The sequence below is a fragment of the Beta vulgaris genome, chromosome 4 (genome assembly GCF_026745355.1).
Source record: "Beta vulgaris subsp. vulgaris cultivar EL10 chromosome 4, EL10.2, whole genome shotgun sequence".
In the NCBI taxonomy this organism is placed as follows: Eukaryota; Viridiplantae; Streptophyta; class Magnoliopsida; order Caryophyllales; family Amaranthaceae; genus Beta; species Beta vulgaris.
The window spans coordinates 62,671,239-62,683,052 of record NC_079205.1 but is presented as its reverse complement, the minus strand read 5'-3'; the positions used below and the strand labels follow the sequence as shown (position 1 = coordinate 62,683,052).

The 11,814-nt window shown below is 36.5% G+C and overlaps 2 protein-coding genes across 2 annotated transcripts; both read right to left on the bottom strand.

Moving 5' to 3' along the window:
- Positions 1-1,078: 1,078 nt before the first annotated feature.
- LOC104890070 (citrate synthase, mitochondrial) lies at positions 1,079-6,702 on the bottom strand. Its single transcript, XM_057394535.1, has 16 exons — positions 6,697-6,702; positions 6,248-6,313; positions 6,035-6,148; positions 5,180-5,243; positions 4,720-4,802; positions 4,312-4,361; positions 4,147-4,224; positions 3,856-3,984; positions 3,735-3,777; positions 3,541-3,627; positions 2,787-2,888; positions 2,372-2,479; positions 2,241-2,291; positions 2,079-2,152; positions 1,948-1,999; positions 1,079-1,591 (listed from the first exon to the last, which is right to left on the bottom strand). Exons 1-16 carry the CDS (start codon positions 6,697-6,699, stop codon positions 1,499-1,501), a joined length of 1,197 nt encoding a protein of 398 aa, XP_057250518.1. The 5' UTR covers positions 6,700-6,702; the 3' UTR covers positions 1,079-1,498.
- Positions 6,703-8,839: 2,137 nt separating this feature from the next.
- On the bottom strand, positions 8,840-10,039 carry LOC130591219 (uncharacterized). The gene is made up of 2 exons (XM_057394168.1): positions 9,374-10,039; positions 8,840-9,277 (listed from the first exon to the last, which is right to left on the bottom strand). Exons 1-2 carry the CDS (start codon positions 10,037-10,039, stop codon positions 8,840-8,842), a joined length of 1,104 nt encoding a protein of 367 aa, XP_057250151.1.
- Between the last annotated feature and the right edge of the window lie 1,775 nt (positions 10,040-11,814).

Sequence of the window (11,814 nt, the reverse complement as noted above, 5' to 3'; positions counted from 1 at the left end):
GTAAGGGGCTGTCATGGATGATCTCATTCATGGCAAGTCTCTTTATGAGAGTTTCTTGTGCTCTGATATGAGAAGACTAGTCTTCTCTGTTATGGAGGTCTCCTTCTCTCCTATGGGAGTTGATCTGATAAGATAAGACAAAATAAGTTGAACAAAACATATCCTTAATATCCTTTTTAACAGGTTCTATATTAATGAAAATTTTTTTATCTGGGACGTAGTTCGAACCTAATAACTAATTTTATTTATAACAAATAGTTGAAATTTCATATAATACCATCTCACCATAAATTTAACTTTAAGTTTAATATTACTATTTTAAGATGGTGACATAGATTACAAGTTTTTAACATTTAGATAACATTAGGCTCGTGTAATACAGGGGTTAAGTTGATTCATTCATTTCGTCGGAAAGTACACTCCACAATTTTTTACTTTCTATGAATTTTCTTTTCCCATGTGTTTTATGTCAATCATACAAGCATTTAGAAGATTTGTACGACAACGCATTATAAGCACCACTTAGCAAAATAAATCCTATATTAAAAGGTCCGCCAAACATCATATGTACAATTCTCACCCACATCGCACGAACAAATGTTTGCAAAAAAAAAAAAAATTAAAACCTTTTCAAATATTCAAAGCATATATACCTTCTAGAAAAAAATAAAGAACAAATATAAGACCAAATTAAAACTTATAAGATCAATAATCTAACAAGCTAGTGGCGAATTCAATCCAGAACTAGAATTTAACACTTCGAGTTCAGATTAAGGGCATATTTTCCCCAGTTTAGTTCAGATCAATTCAGTTCAGCTCTGGACAATACTTTTACTCTCACGTATCACTATTCATTTCAGTTTAGTTCAATTAAGTTGTTTTATGCCGAAGAGAACGGCCCTAAAACATATGACAACACAACACTATAATCTGCAAATGGTGATTTCCTCAATAAAATTCCTCACATATTTTTAACATTTAAATCTCATGTTTTGACGATCCTTACAAATCGTGTATTTGTAAGAAGAAAAAAAATACAAAACGCAACACTTGTTGCAAGAGATAAAGAATACTAAGGTGTTGTTTGGTTGGAAGCTATTTCCCTTGGAAATACAAATTCCTAGGAAATACATTATGGGTGTTGTGTTTGGTTGGAGGGAAATGAGAGAAACATAGGAAATACAAATTCCAAGGGAAATAGAATTTCCCATGAAACATGGGAAATCACTCACCAAGCCCCCCCTTGGTGAGTAATTTCCTAGGAAATGCAATTTCCTATGGTGGCAACCAAACAATTTTGTCTAATTCCTAGGAAATTAACATGGGAAAGAATTTCCCATGAAATGTAAATTCCCATGGGAAATTACTTCCCATGTGAACCAAACGAGGCCTAAATTCCTCACTATCCTTTCATTTCCAAAAGGATACTTGTATCACGAATCTAGGTTATTGTATACTATTCGCCAAGAACAGTAAAAAGTTGATATGCCATCAGTTTTTATGCTCCTTTCTTGCAAAACTTTTCGAGCCATTCCATCGTTACACTCTTTGGCCTCTCCAGTGGCAAGCCAAGAGCTCGATCCCATATGAGCTGCATGAGAATGAAAATGCAACAAGTTATTTTATTTTCAAAGAAATTTACTCCATATACAACCTGTTCCAATTTAAGTACAACAGTTTGACTTTCACAATTACAAATGCACAAATTTCGTTATTGATATGTTGAATTATCTCATAGTTGAAATTATAAAGAGTGGATAATAATATAATATACATTAAAACAAATCCGAATCACCTTATATACTAGGATTTGTTTTATTTCAATAGTGACAAATTTATGAACAAAATGGGGTATGTGAATAGTGCAAAAATCAAATAATTGCGATGAAATTAGGAGTTCAGGATGGAGGGAGTAAATACTCGACAAAAAAGATTTAATGAACAAACCTGTGAGCAAATCCCAAGACTCCTGGATACCCCAAACAGAACTGTATAGAACCTGTTAAAAGAGATATTAAGTTGCATTACAAGGAAAATGAAAGGTAAATTAGGAATATAAATGAGGAAACAAAGGGTACCTTGCTTCTGTTAAACCATAGTAGTTCAGCAGAACTCCACTATGAGCGTCAACATTCGGCCAGGGATTCTTTACCTTCATGATTCAAAATATTCAATAAATTAAAATATACTCATATAAATCTAAGAAAAGCATCGCAAAAGATAATGATAATTTAGTTTACCTTTCCAAGCTCTGTAAGAATAGGAGGCACCACTTCGTACAGCTTTGACACCTGCAAAAATGTTCAATCGAAATTATTTCAAAAGCTTTGAGTTCAGGAAAGCGCGCCAAAATAATCTTAAAATAAAATACCATTTGGAAAAGTGGGTCATTGGGTAAGTGCTTCAACGCGAATTCTCTCTGGCAGCTGTATCTAGGATCCGTCTTTCGTAGAACTCCATGACCAAATCCAGGTACAACCTATAACAAAAAGAAAGAAATTTTAGCATAAGACGTTGCTTTATTGAAGTATGTTTTAGCATAGATAAATGATTAAAAGTTTCGAACCATAACCTGGCACAATATTGCCATCGGGAATCATGGTTTAAGAAGTGAAAGAAGTTTTCATATAATGAAACAATGGAAGAAGCTATACAACTACTTACAAAGGACAACGTGAAAATGAGAAGCAATTGGCAGGGGAAAGAAAAGGGGGTTACAATTCTGTTTATATAGCTATTTTCGTTAAAAATAACAAAGTGTACCTATTGCTAGTTTATCAACTTACCTTGCCACTGTTTAACGTCTTCCAAACATAATCTTTCAACTGTTCAGTTGAGATATTCTCTCCACATTCATCAACAACAGATTTAATCCACAGCAGCACTTCCTGTCATAAGAACAAATCAAACATGAAAACTAGACCACCACCACGTTCAGGTCACTTGCGCAACGGGATCAAGCATATGATATAAGGGAGGGAATAGATAGGCATAGAGAACTTAAAGAGCAGCTCCCGTTGTACTTGTTTAAACTTTACAGGCAATCGGGAACGGGCTCTTAAATGATAAGACAGCCACTTATATGAGCAAATACCATAAATGAAAATTTTCCGGGATTGAACAAACTATTACAAGTCATGTTTAAAGAATGGGATAAAAAGATGTAACGAGTCTGGGTGTAGAAGCAAAGTTCATGCCCTCAAGTGCGGGAATGAGCATACACAAGCATCAGATTTTAAGTAGGAAGAAAACTTGTAAATTGCAAAATAAATAAAAAAGATCCGACCCAAAGGGGATAAAAAGGGCTAAAACAAATGTTTGTCCACTGAAGCAATTTCCCCGACACAATTTTGCACAACATCTTCAGTGGAGATTTGTGAAGGTTTACCTACACAATAGAGTACGATAAGATCTACAATAATCTACTCATAAAAAGTGTCCAATAAGAAGTGTATATAACCACCAGAATATATGAATTTTACTATTTTATCTTGTAGGATTTGCCAAAGAAATGAAAGGAGATGCAGTAAAATATTATACCTGGTTGGCTAATCCATGGAGCGGGCCAGCCAATCCATTTAATGCAGCTGCAAATGAAAGATAAGGATCTGAAAGTGCACTACCCACCTACATTGTTGTAAGAACTGGTCAGTGTTACTATGCTCAAGTATGAGTCATGAGCTCAAAAGAATACCACAAATGCATAGCTGAAAGTAAAAAATTAGAAACTTTACCAGATGGCCAGTGTGTGCGCTAACATTTCCACCCTCATGATCACTGCAAAAGAAAACAATTTATCAATACCCAAATTGAAGTAAAAGTATGTGGTATCTGAAAGATCTGAACAGTACTTACGTGTGAATTGTGACATAAAGCCGCATCAGCTCAAGCATCTCAGGGCTATCAAATCCCAACATCTGTGCGAAATTTCCACCATAATCAAGGGAGTCATCTAGTGGTATGATTTGTCCATTCTTAAACATCCTTCAACGGAAAACAATAATCAGCAAACTGACAACCCACGGCCAGACACCACAAACTATGTCCAGTTGCCCATTATTAATCAATTGACAAAAATAGCCAGTAAGCGTGCAGGAACTTGAGCAATCCCCATATTTAATTAATTAACATATAAGGTATACAGACCTCCGATAAACATAAGCTGCCACAACAGGAACTTGAGCAATCAAACTAAGGCAGTCTTCGTATGTTGCCTCCCAATACCTAGAATCAGAATCACCCTTAGCAATTGGATAGATGAAGAAATATAAGGCAGGTAAAATGCGATCATCACAAAAACAACCTACTCACTTTGATTTATGGATCCCTTTCTCATAAGCCTTCTGGAATTCGCTTTGAACCTGAAAAAGAAGAGCAATTAGATATAAGCGACACTCTAGCAGTAACTCTTCAAGGTAGAAGGTCTGGGTTCAACATTAAAACTCATAAAGAATATAAACCACAGATCATTAGTTAGAGGCTTTCATCAATACAATGCAGTACATCAGGTTCAAGAGGACTATAACAGACTAGCAGTCACTGCCAAGAAAAGCTTAGAAGAGAAGAACAAGGAGAAAAAAAGGAGAAACATTAGGAACTATCATCATGGAAGTAAAATTACACAGTAACAACAATGAACAACAGCATAGGCCCAAGAACTTGCAAGGGTAATCAATCAGGGACATACACTAATTTCTTTAGTAAAAAAGAAATCAATACCTGAAGGGCCATAACACCAGTGCAAAACTGAGTCATTGGATGGGCAGTAACTGGTAGCGCATCAATTGTCTTGTACACGTGTTCTGCAATTACAGTAAATTATATAATAAACACTCATCGTAAAGAAGCATTTCTAATCAATAAGAGGTGAAGCATATGCCAGTAAAACAAGAAAACTATTCTGAACAAAAAGCCAAAGAAAGAAATTCCAAATAACTGATCACTAATGGTACTTCTGGAATAGTACTAAAGTCTCGCCTATATCATTTCATGAATAGAAAAAGAAAATCCAGAATACACACACACAAATGCTGTTAAAAAAATAAGGCGAAAAAAATTGGTGAGCAAGCATACAAATATAACATGATATGCCTATAAAATACACAACAGTAGGAACCAAAACTAGCATTAGCAATGCAAAGATGGATCAGCAAAATTTTATTCTATATAAAAGGAAAACCTGGGATTGAAGCACGTTGTCGCAGTTCCGCTGATAAAGCATCTACTTGTTCTTTGCTCGGAACCTGAATAAATGAAAAAGCAAAATAGAGAATATGAGTTTTCAGAGAGAGGCTACAACTTAAGCATATGACAAAAGAAAAGAAGAATTTGACAGATATCATGTTATAGCAACATCAAAGAATAGCAGCATACATCTCAACCCCTAATATTTGCTAGCTGTGTTGATTAGACTATCCGGAAAGATAACAATAAGTAGTTTTTTTATGAAGCATGTGACATGCATTTCTCATACATTTTAACATAAAGTACCTAAGAGTTCACCCATAGAATTCCGTCTCTCAAAAGTAATTTTGCACCTCAAGTCTTCAACTGTTAAGAGAAAGTTAGCGAGAGTATTTCATCTCTTTCTACATATGTGACGACACCGATTGAAAACAAACATTTGGAATTATTCAGCACGTGAATTTTAAAGTTTCATATGTCAAAAATGGTATCCAAAATACATTTGACAATTTCAAACTTAGACATAACACAAAATTGAGTTTCCCTCATACAATATCAAAGAGTTTAAGATTATAGATTGAATTCTTGGAACTTCAATCTAATATATTCAGGAACTGGAAAAAAAGAGTAATCTTTGACCACATGGAGAAAATAACTTTATGTCAAATCAGAAGATCAAATCATATATTCAGAATTTTTAAGGTTATATTATACATCACTGTGAGAGAAAAAAAAAACTAAGACCCAGTTACAAGAGCAAATTTTTCAAAAAAAAAACAGATTACCAAGTGAAACAATGGTTAAGGATACAAGAAGCCTGCAGCCTGTATAAGTAAGCTAAATGATTTACCTTTCCGGTTAAAAGAAGCCAAAGAAGACCTTCAGGCAATGGCTCTCCACCAGGAATTGCAGCTGGTAAAACTTTCTGACACTCAGGTATAGACAAGCCCCTAAACCGAATACCCTACAAAGAAACCATCAATAATGAAGCAAATATACAGGAAATCACTCTCAGTCAACCAGAGAGAACTTAAATTTGGATAGCAAGACAGGAGTACGATACCTCGTCTGGGTCAAGTAAGGATGTTTCCCAAAGTAAACCAGTCATTCCTCTCATTCCGCCCAATACCTATTACATCAACTCTATATGAGAAATAGACAACTTTAAAGTGGTAAATTGACATAGGCTTAAGAAAATGTCATTGAAATACTGCAGTTATGACTGGTGATGATATAACATGATTATGTTTGTTAATCCAATACAACAAGCATAGCCTACCACACCCATGTCAGACAAGTATTCTGACACCTCAAATGGACATGAATTAATTTGGGCATGATCCTTGAAGACTTACAGGAGAATTAGCAAAGGCCGGAAATCCTCTGGTTTTTCTTACAAGTTCTATAAAAAAATTTAGTTCTAATGAGCACAACATTTCTAAAAGTCTATAAGTTAAACCCGTAAATGATGAAGACAAAAATAAGAATATAAATTTCAGATAAGCTGAATACCATGTCAACAGTTGATTGTTTTCCCAGCTGAACCTTTCCATATTCTTGTCTTTATTTTCTTCAGTCGTCCTATAGGCGAGAAATATGGAATTCATGAATATTTCGACATCAAATAAGAATTTATAACATTAAACTACACAATTGGGTACAATTTGATAATCTTTCAAATTTGGAGTCAAATAAATACTAGTAGATCATGTTACATTTACTAAAAACTAGCTCCAATCTTCAAGGCAACAATGTGAAATCTTTAGACATTGGTGACATAATTTGTACTTTTGAAATAATGTCTTGTTGTAAAACTAAAAAGAAACTTACGGAAAGATACACATTTAGACAAGAAACAGCCACCATAGGAAATGCAAAGCGTATAAAAATAAAGCAAGCAAACCTGTTGTTCAGGAATCAGTTCTTGTTACTCCGAACGAAGATCCTGCTCAACAGAAAAAATTCATTAAGATAAGTCAAATAAGCTCAACACAACGAACAGTTAGCAGTCAACAAAAAATGTAACATATCAGCTTGACGAAGCATTCATGTCAACCTTAAACTCAAAACTAAACAACTCAACTTCTCTAACCTAAAACCACAATGTAGTCAATTCACAGTTCTTGTCCTAGCAACTAAAAATTCGTATCACTTCGATGTTGAATCATAAAACATCCTACCTTTCCTACTCGTTAAAAGAAATGATACTCACTCATCTTTCATATTGAGCTCATACAAGACACACTAAAGCTAAAAATAATACTACTATACAAATTACAATGTTCTTCAACTGTGTTTAACTAACGCCATTTTTCCGGCGATTTCGCATAGTTATAGATTAACTTGAAGGAATTGAAGAAAAAAGAAGAGAAAATTTACAAGGTTAGAAGAACTTTGCATCTGAATCCATCTTACGAAACCGCTTAACATGATTGCTGACCCTGCAAGTACAGATTCAAATCAAATAAACATCATCAAAATCATATACCAGAAAATCTAAATCAAAAAAATCATTTTCTGTTTGTCAAAAATAAAAGCAAATTCCAGCAATTTTTCTAAACATTGATATACTACTAAAAATTTTAAAAAATAATTTAATTAAAGAAAAACTTACAGCTCGAGAACGAAGCTTTTGAGAGAGTTGAAAGACCTCTGAAAACGACATGATCAACCTAAAAAACAACAAAATGATTGAATACATTAACAAAATTGATTGAATTAAATTCAGACAAATGAAAAATGCGAAATTAGGAAAAAGAAAATGCAAAAATGAATGTAATTACAGGAAACTAAAATCTGTATGAACTAAAGAAATTGAAAATCTAGCATCAATGGAAGACGAAAGAAGAGAAAAAAGAGGAGAGAGAAAATTGACCTTTCGTAGAACGAAGCAGAGAAACAAAGAGGCAACTTTATAATTGGCGAGTGAATCGTTCGAGAGAAAAGTGTTAGTTTTTTTTGGTGGCTAAATAAAATTCTTCATTCTTCAGTCATCAATTCATTTCTTGAATAGTATAAACTAAGTACTTATAAAGTATTCATTTAATAACGGGTTAACACCCCCAATATAGTCAGAAAAGTCGAATCAATTACATTTGCCATGCCTTTTCTAGATTAACAAAGACATGTTTTTTATACTAGTGATTGTGACTTGTGTAGTTGTGTGAGGGGTTGGTATGATGTTCTAGTTGTTGCGTGTTTAATGTTTTTTTTTTTATTAGGAAATTAAGTTTTTTTTTTTTTTTTGAGAGGAAAAGCAAGCTAGATTAACTAAGGACAAATTGTCCAATAGTACATAGGCGCCACCTCCGGAGGGGAGTGGTTTTCCCAAATCTGTTCAACACCAAACGGAACTAGCCTTGCTAAGTGGTGGGCAACAAAATTCCCATCACGTTTAACATGTGACCAAGTAATAGATTTAAAGGAAATACAAGAAGTTAATATCTCATGAAGGATAATATCAAAGATCCGAAAGAAAGAGGGCATTCTTCGAGAGATTAATAACACTTGGCAATCCGACTCTAGAATAATATCATCATAACCAAAGGCCTTGCCCAGCCGAATAGCCATGGCTATGCTCTTAGCCTCCGCAATTTCGGGACTCCAAAACGCTCTCATCCGTCGTACAGCAGAAAACAACACATCACCACTAGAGTCACGTCCCCACCACTCCCAAACCAGTCCATCCTACATCAGCACAGGAGGCGTCGACGTTAAGCTTAATCACGCCTGGTGGAGGGGGTTGCCACGTCTTCACACTAGGTCTAGAAGCTGCAGCAACGTGGTTGTAAATACGAGCAGTGTAGGATCCATATTCATCAGCTAATCTCGACACTCGTTCAACCAACATTTTATTGGGCGTACATTGTTGTTGAAAAATCCAGCGATTTCTTTCACCCCACAAGCACCACGCAAGAAAAATCCCTCTGATTACTTTCTTCCTATCCAGCTTTCTCCAACTCTCCACTAGATCACACATTGACAAACTCGAAGCATCAATGCACATCTCAGCACACCCACACTCTACCCAAACGTCATAAACCCGAGGGCACTCAAAAACTGCATGGGACGTGGATTCAGCAGCACCACAGCCCTATGGGCACCCATCATCATCAATAAGGTGGCAAAATTTAAGAAGAGAGCGAGTAGGGAGAGAATTAGTGCATAACCGCCAAAGAAAATGCCTAACCTTGGGACTAGCTTCCATGCTCCAAATATCAACCCATGCTTGATGAAAAGAGTCAAGATTACCTCCCTTCCCAAGCATGTATGCCGTTTTAACAGAATAATGCCCATTCTTAGTGAGAGCCCATGTTACTTCATCGTCAAGATTCAAAAAACTCAAAGGGATAGCTAGAATGCTCTTAACATCTTTCTCCTGGAAGCTCTCTTCTATCAAATTCACTTTCCACTCATGGGTGCAAGAGTCAATAAGATCACTCACTTTTTCCACTCCTACAATCGGATCACTCGAAATGAAACGCCCCTCATCACTAGCAACCCAAGGATCGGTCCACACATTAATTCTTTCACCACTTCCCACTCTCCAAATACATCCATCTTTCAGAAGCGCCTTTGAACTCCAAATACTTTTCCAAGAGTAACTGCACGAGTAACCCATAGATGCCTCAAGAAAATCACATTTAGGGAAATACTTGGCCTTCATAACATGCCCAAATAAGGAGTGTGGAGCATGAACATGACGCCAAGCCTGACGCCCAAGGAGAGCATCATTAAAAACACTTAGATCTTTGAATCCCATTCCACCCAAGCATTTCAAAGTACACATAGAATCCCATTTTTTCCAGTGAATCTTCCTTTGAGAATCCGAGCTTCCCCACCAAAATCGGGCCATTAACGAATGAATTCGTTGAATAATCACACTCGAGATTTTATACACCCATAAGATATGTCGGAATGGCTTGGATTACTGATTTGAGTAAAATTTCCTTCCCAGCTCGAATGTAGTAACTTCTCTTCCATCCTTGGAGTTTCTTCCAAATTCTATCAAGAAGTGAATCAAAAATGGCTTTTTCCGATCGACCACTAATAGAAGGGATACCAAGATACTTCTCATGTTTCTCTACTTGCCGCATCTGCAAAATCCCCACCAAAACATCTTTTTGTTCAGTACTGACTCCTCTGCTAAAAGAAACTTCTGACTTGTCATAATTAATTTTCTGCCCGGAAGCCAACTCATACTGGTTGAGAATATCAACAATCAGAGTGCATTCCTGTCTAGTAGCTCTTGTGAAGAGAAGACTATCATCAGCAAATAGAAGGTGAGAAATTTCAGGGCCACTGCGACTAGCTTTTGCCCCATGAATCTGTTTACCCTGAACCTTAGTCTGCAACATTTTTGAGAAAGCATCAGCAACTAAAATGAACAAATAAGGGGATAGAGGGTCACCTTGACGAAGCCCTCTAGTAGGAGTAACAGAACCACAAACTCCGCCATTTACAATGAAAGAGTAAGAAACAGTAGAAACGCAACTCATGACTAGGTTCACCCAGCGCCCATCAAAACCCATAGTCAAAAGAAGCTTTCTCAAAAAGCCCCACTCCACCCTATCGTAGGCTTTACTCATGTCCAACTTCATAGCAATAGTGCCTCGAAGGCTCCGAATCCTATTTTTCATGGAATGAAAAATCTCAAGAGCAATGAGAGCGTTATCAGTAATGAGCCGACCTGGAACAAAGACACTTTGATTTTCTGTTACAATATCAGGGAGAAAATCCTTCAATCTGATAACCAGAGCTTTCGAAACCAGCTTATACAGGACATTACAGAGGGCTATAGGACGGAAATCAGCAGCCACAGTAGAATGCTTCACTTTTGGAATCAAAGCAATATTTGTTTTGTTAACACGGCTGGGGGAAATGGAACCATGTAGAATATTGCAAACAAAATTTGTAATATCATCACCAAGAATATGCCAGAAACGCTGATAAAAAATAGCATGCATACCATCTGGCCCCGGGGCCTTGCAGGGATGCATTTGTAGCAGAGCAGCATGGATTTCTTCTTTTGAAAACGGTCTCAGGAGACTCTGGTTACAAGCATCCGAAATAATAGGACTAATATACTGCAAGACCACCTGTAAACTCCCCTCTGACGGACTGGAAGTAGTGAAAATGTCATTAAAATAGCCCTCGAAAATCCCTTCCATATCATCATCTTTATCGTGCCAAACACCAACATTATCATACAAGCCCGCAACAAGATTTTGTTTCCTTCTCTGAGATGCTTTGTGATGGAAATATTTGGTATTTCTGTCACCATCTCTCACTTCCGCTACCCGAGAGCGGATATACCAATAAGCTTCCTGTTTATTATGCAAATCATCAAGAGACTTTTCAAGACCAGCACACTCTAAACAACTCTCGTCTGAAATCGAGCGGTTTTGGGCTGCTTTTAGTTGCAATTCGGTCTGCTCAATTTGTTTATCACGCTTCTTAAATTTTTGTGCACTCCATCCCGAGAGATCACGAGCCATCAAAGTCAGGCGAGTTGTGAGAGCCTCCCCAGTTGAACCAGCCCAAGCATCACGCACAACCACTTCACATCCTTCATCCAACAGCCACGCAGACTCATCAACACATTTGCTGGTAAGGCATTTGCGTGTTTTA

What these genes read in the sequence shown, in the direction of transcription:
- LOC104890070 (XM_057394535.1), bottom strand. An exon ending in ACAACGTGCTTCAATCCCAG is followed by an intron (nt 4,803 to 5,179) that starts GTTTTCCTTTTA and finishes CTGTAATTGCAG; the next exon opens with AACACGTGTACAAGACAATT. An exon ending in TTCTTACAGAGCTTGGAAAG is followed by an intron (nt 2,153 to 2,240) that starts GTAAACTAAATT and finishes TGAATCATGAAG; the next exon opens with GTAAAGAATCCCTGGCCGAA.
- LOC130591219 (XM_057394168.1), bottom strand. Translation starts at nt 10,039, where the DNA reads ATGGCCCGATTTTGGTGGGGAAGCTCGGATTCTCAAAGGAAGATTCAC. An exon ending in GCATGGAAGCTAGTCCCAAG is followed by an intron (nt 9,278 to 9,373) that starts GTTAGGCATTTT and finishes GGGTGCCCATAG; the next exon opens with GGCTGTGGTGCTGCTGAATC.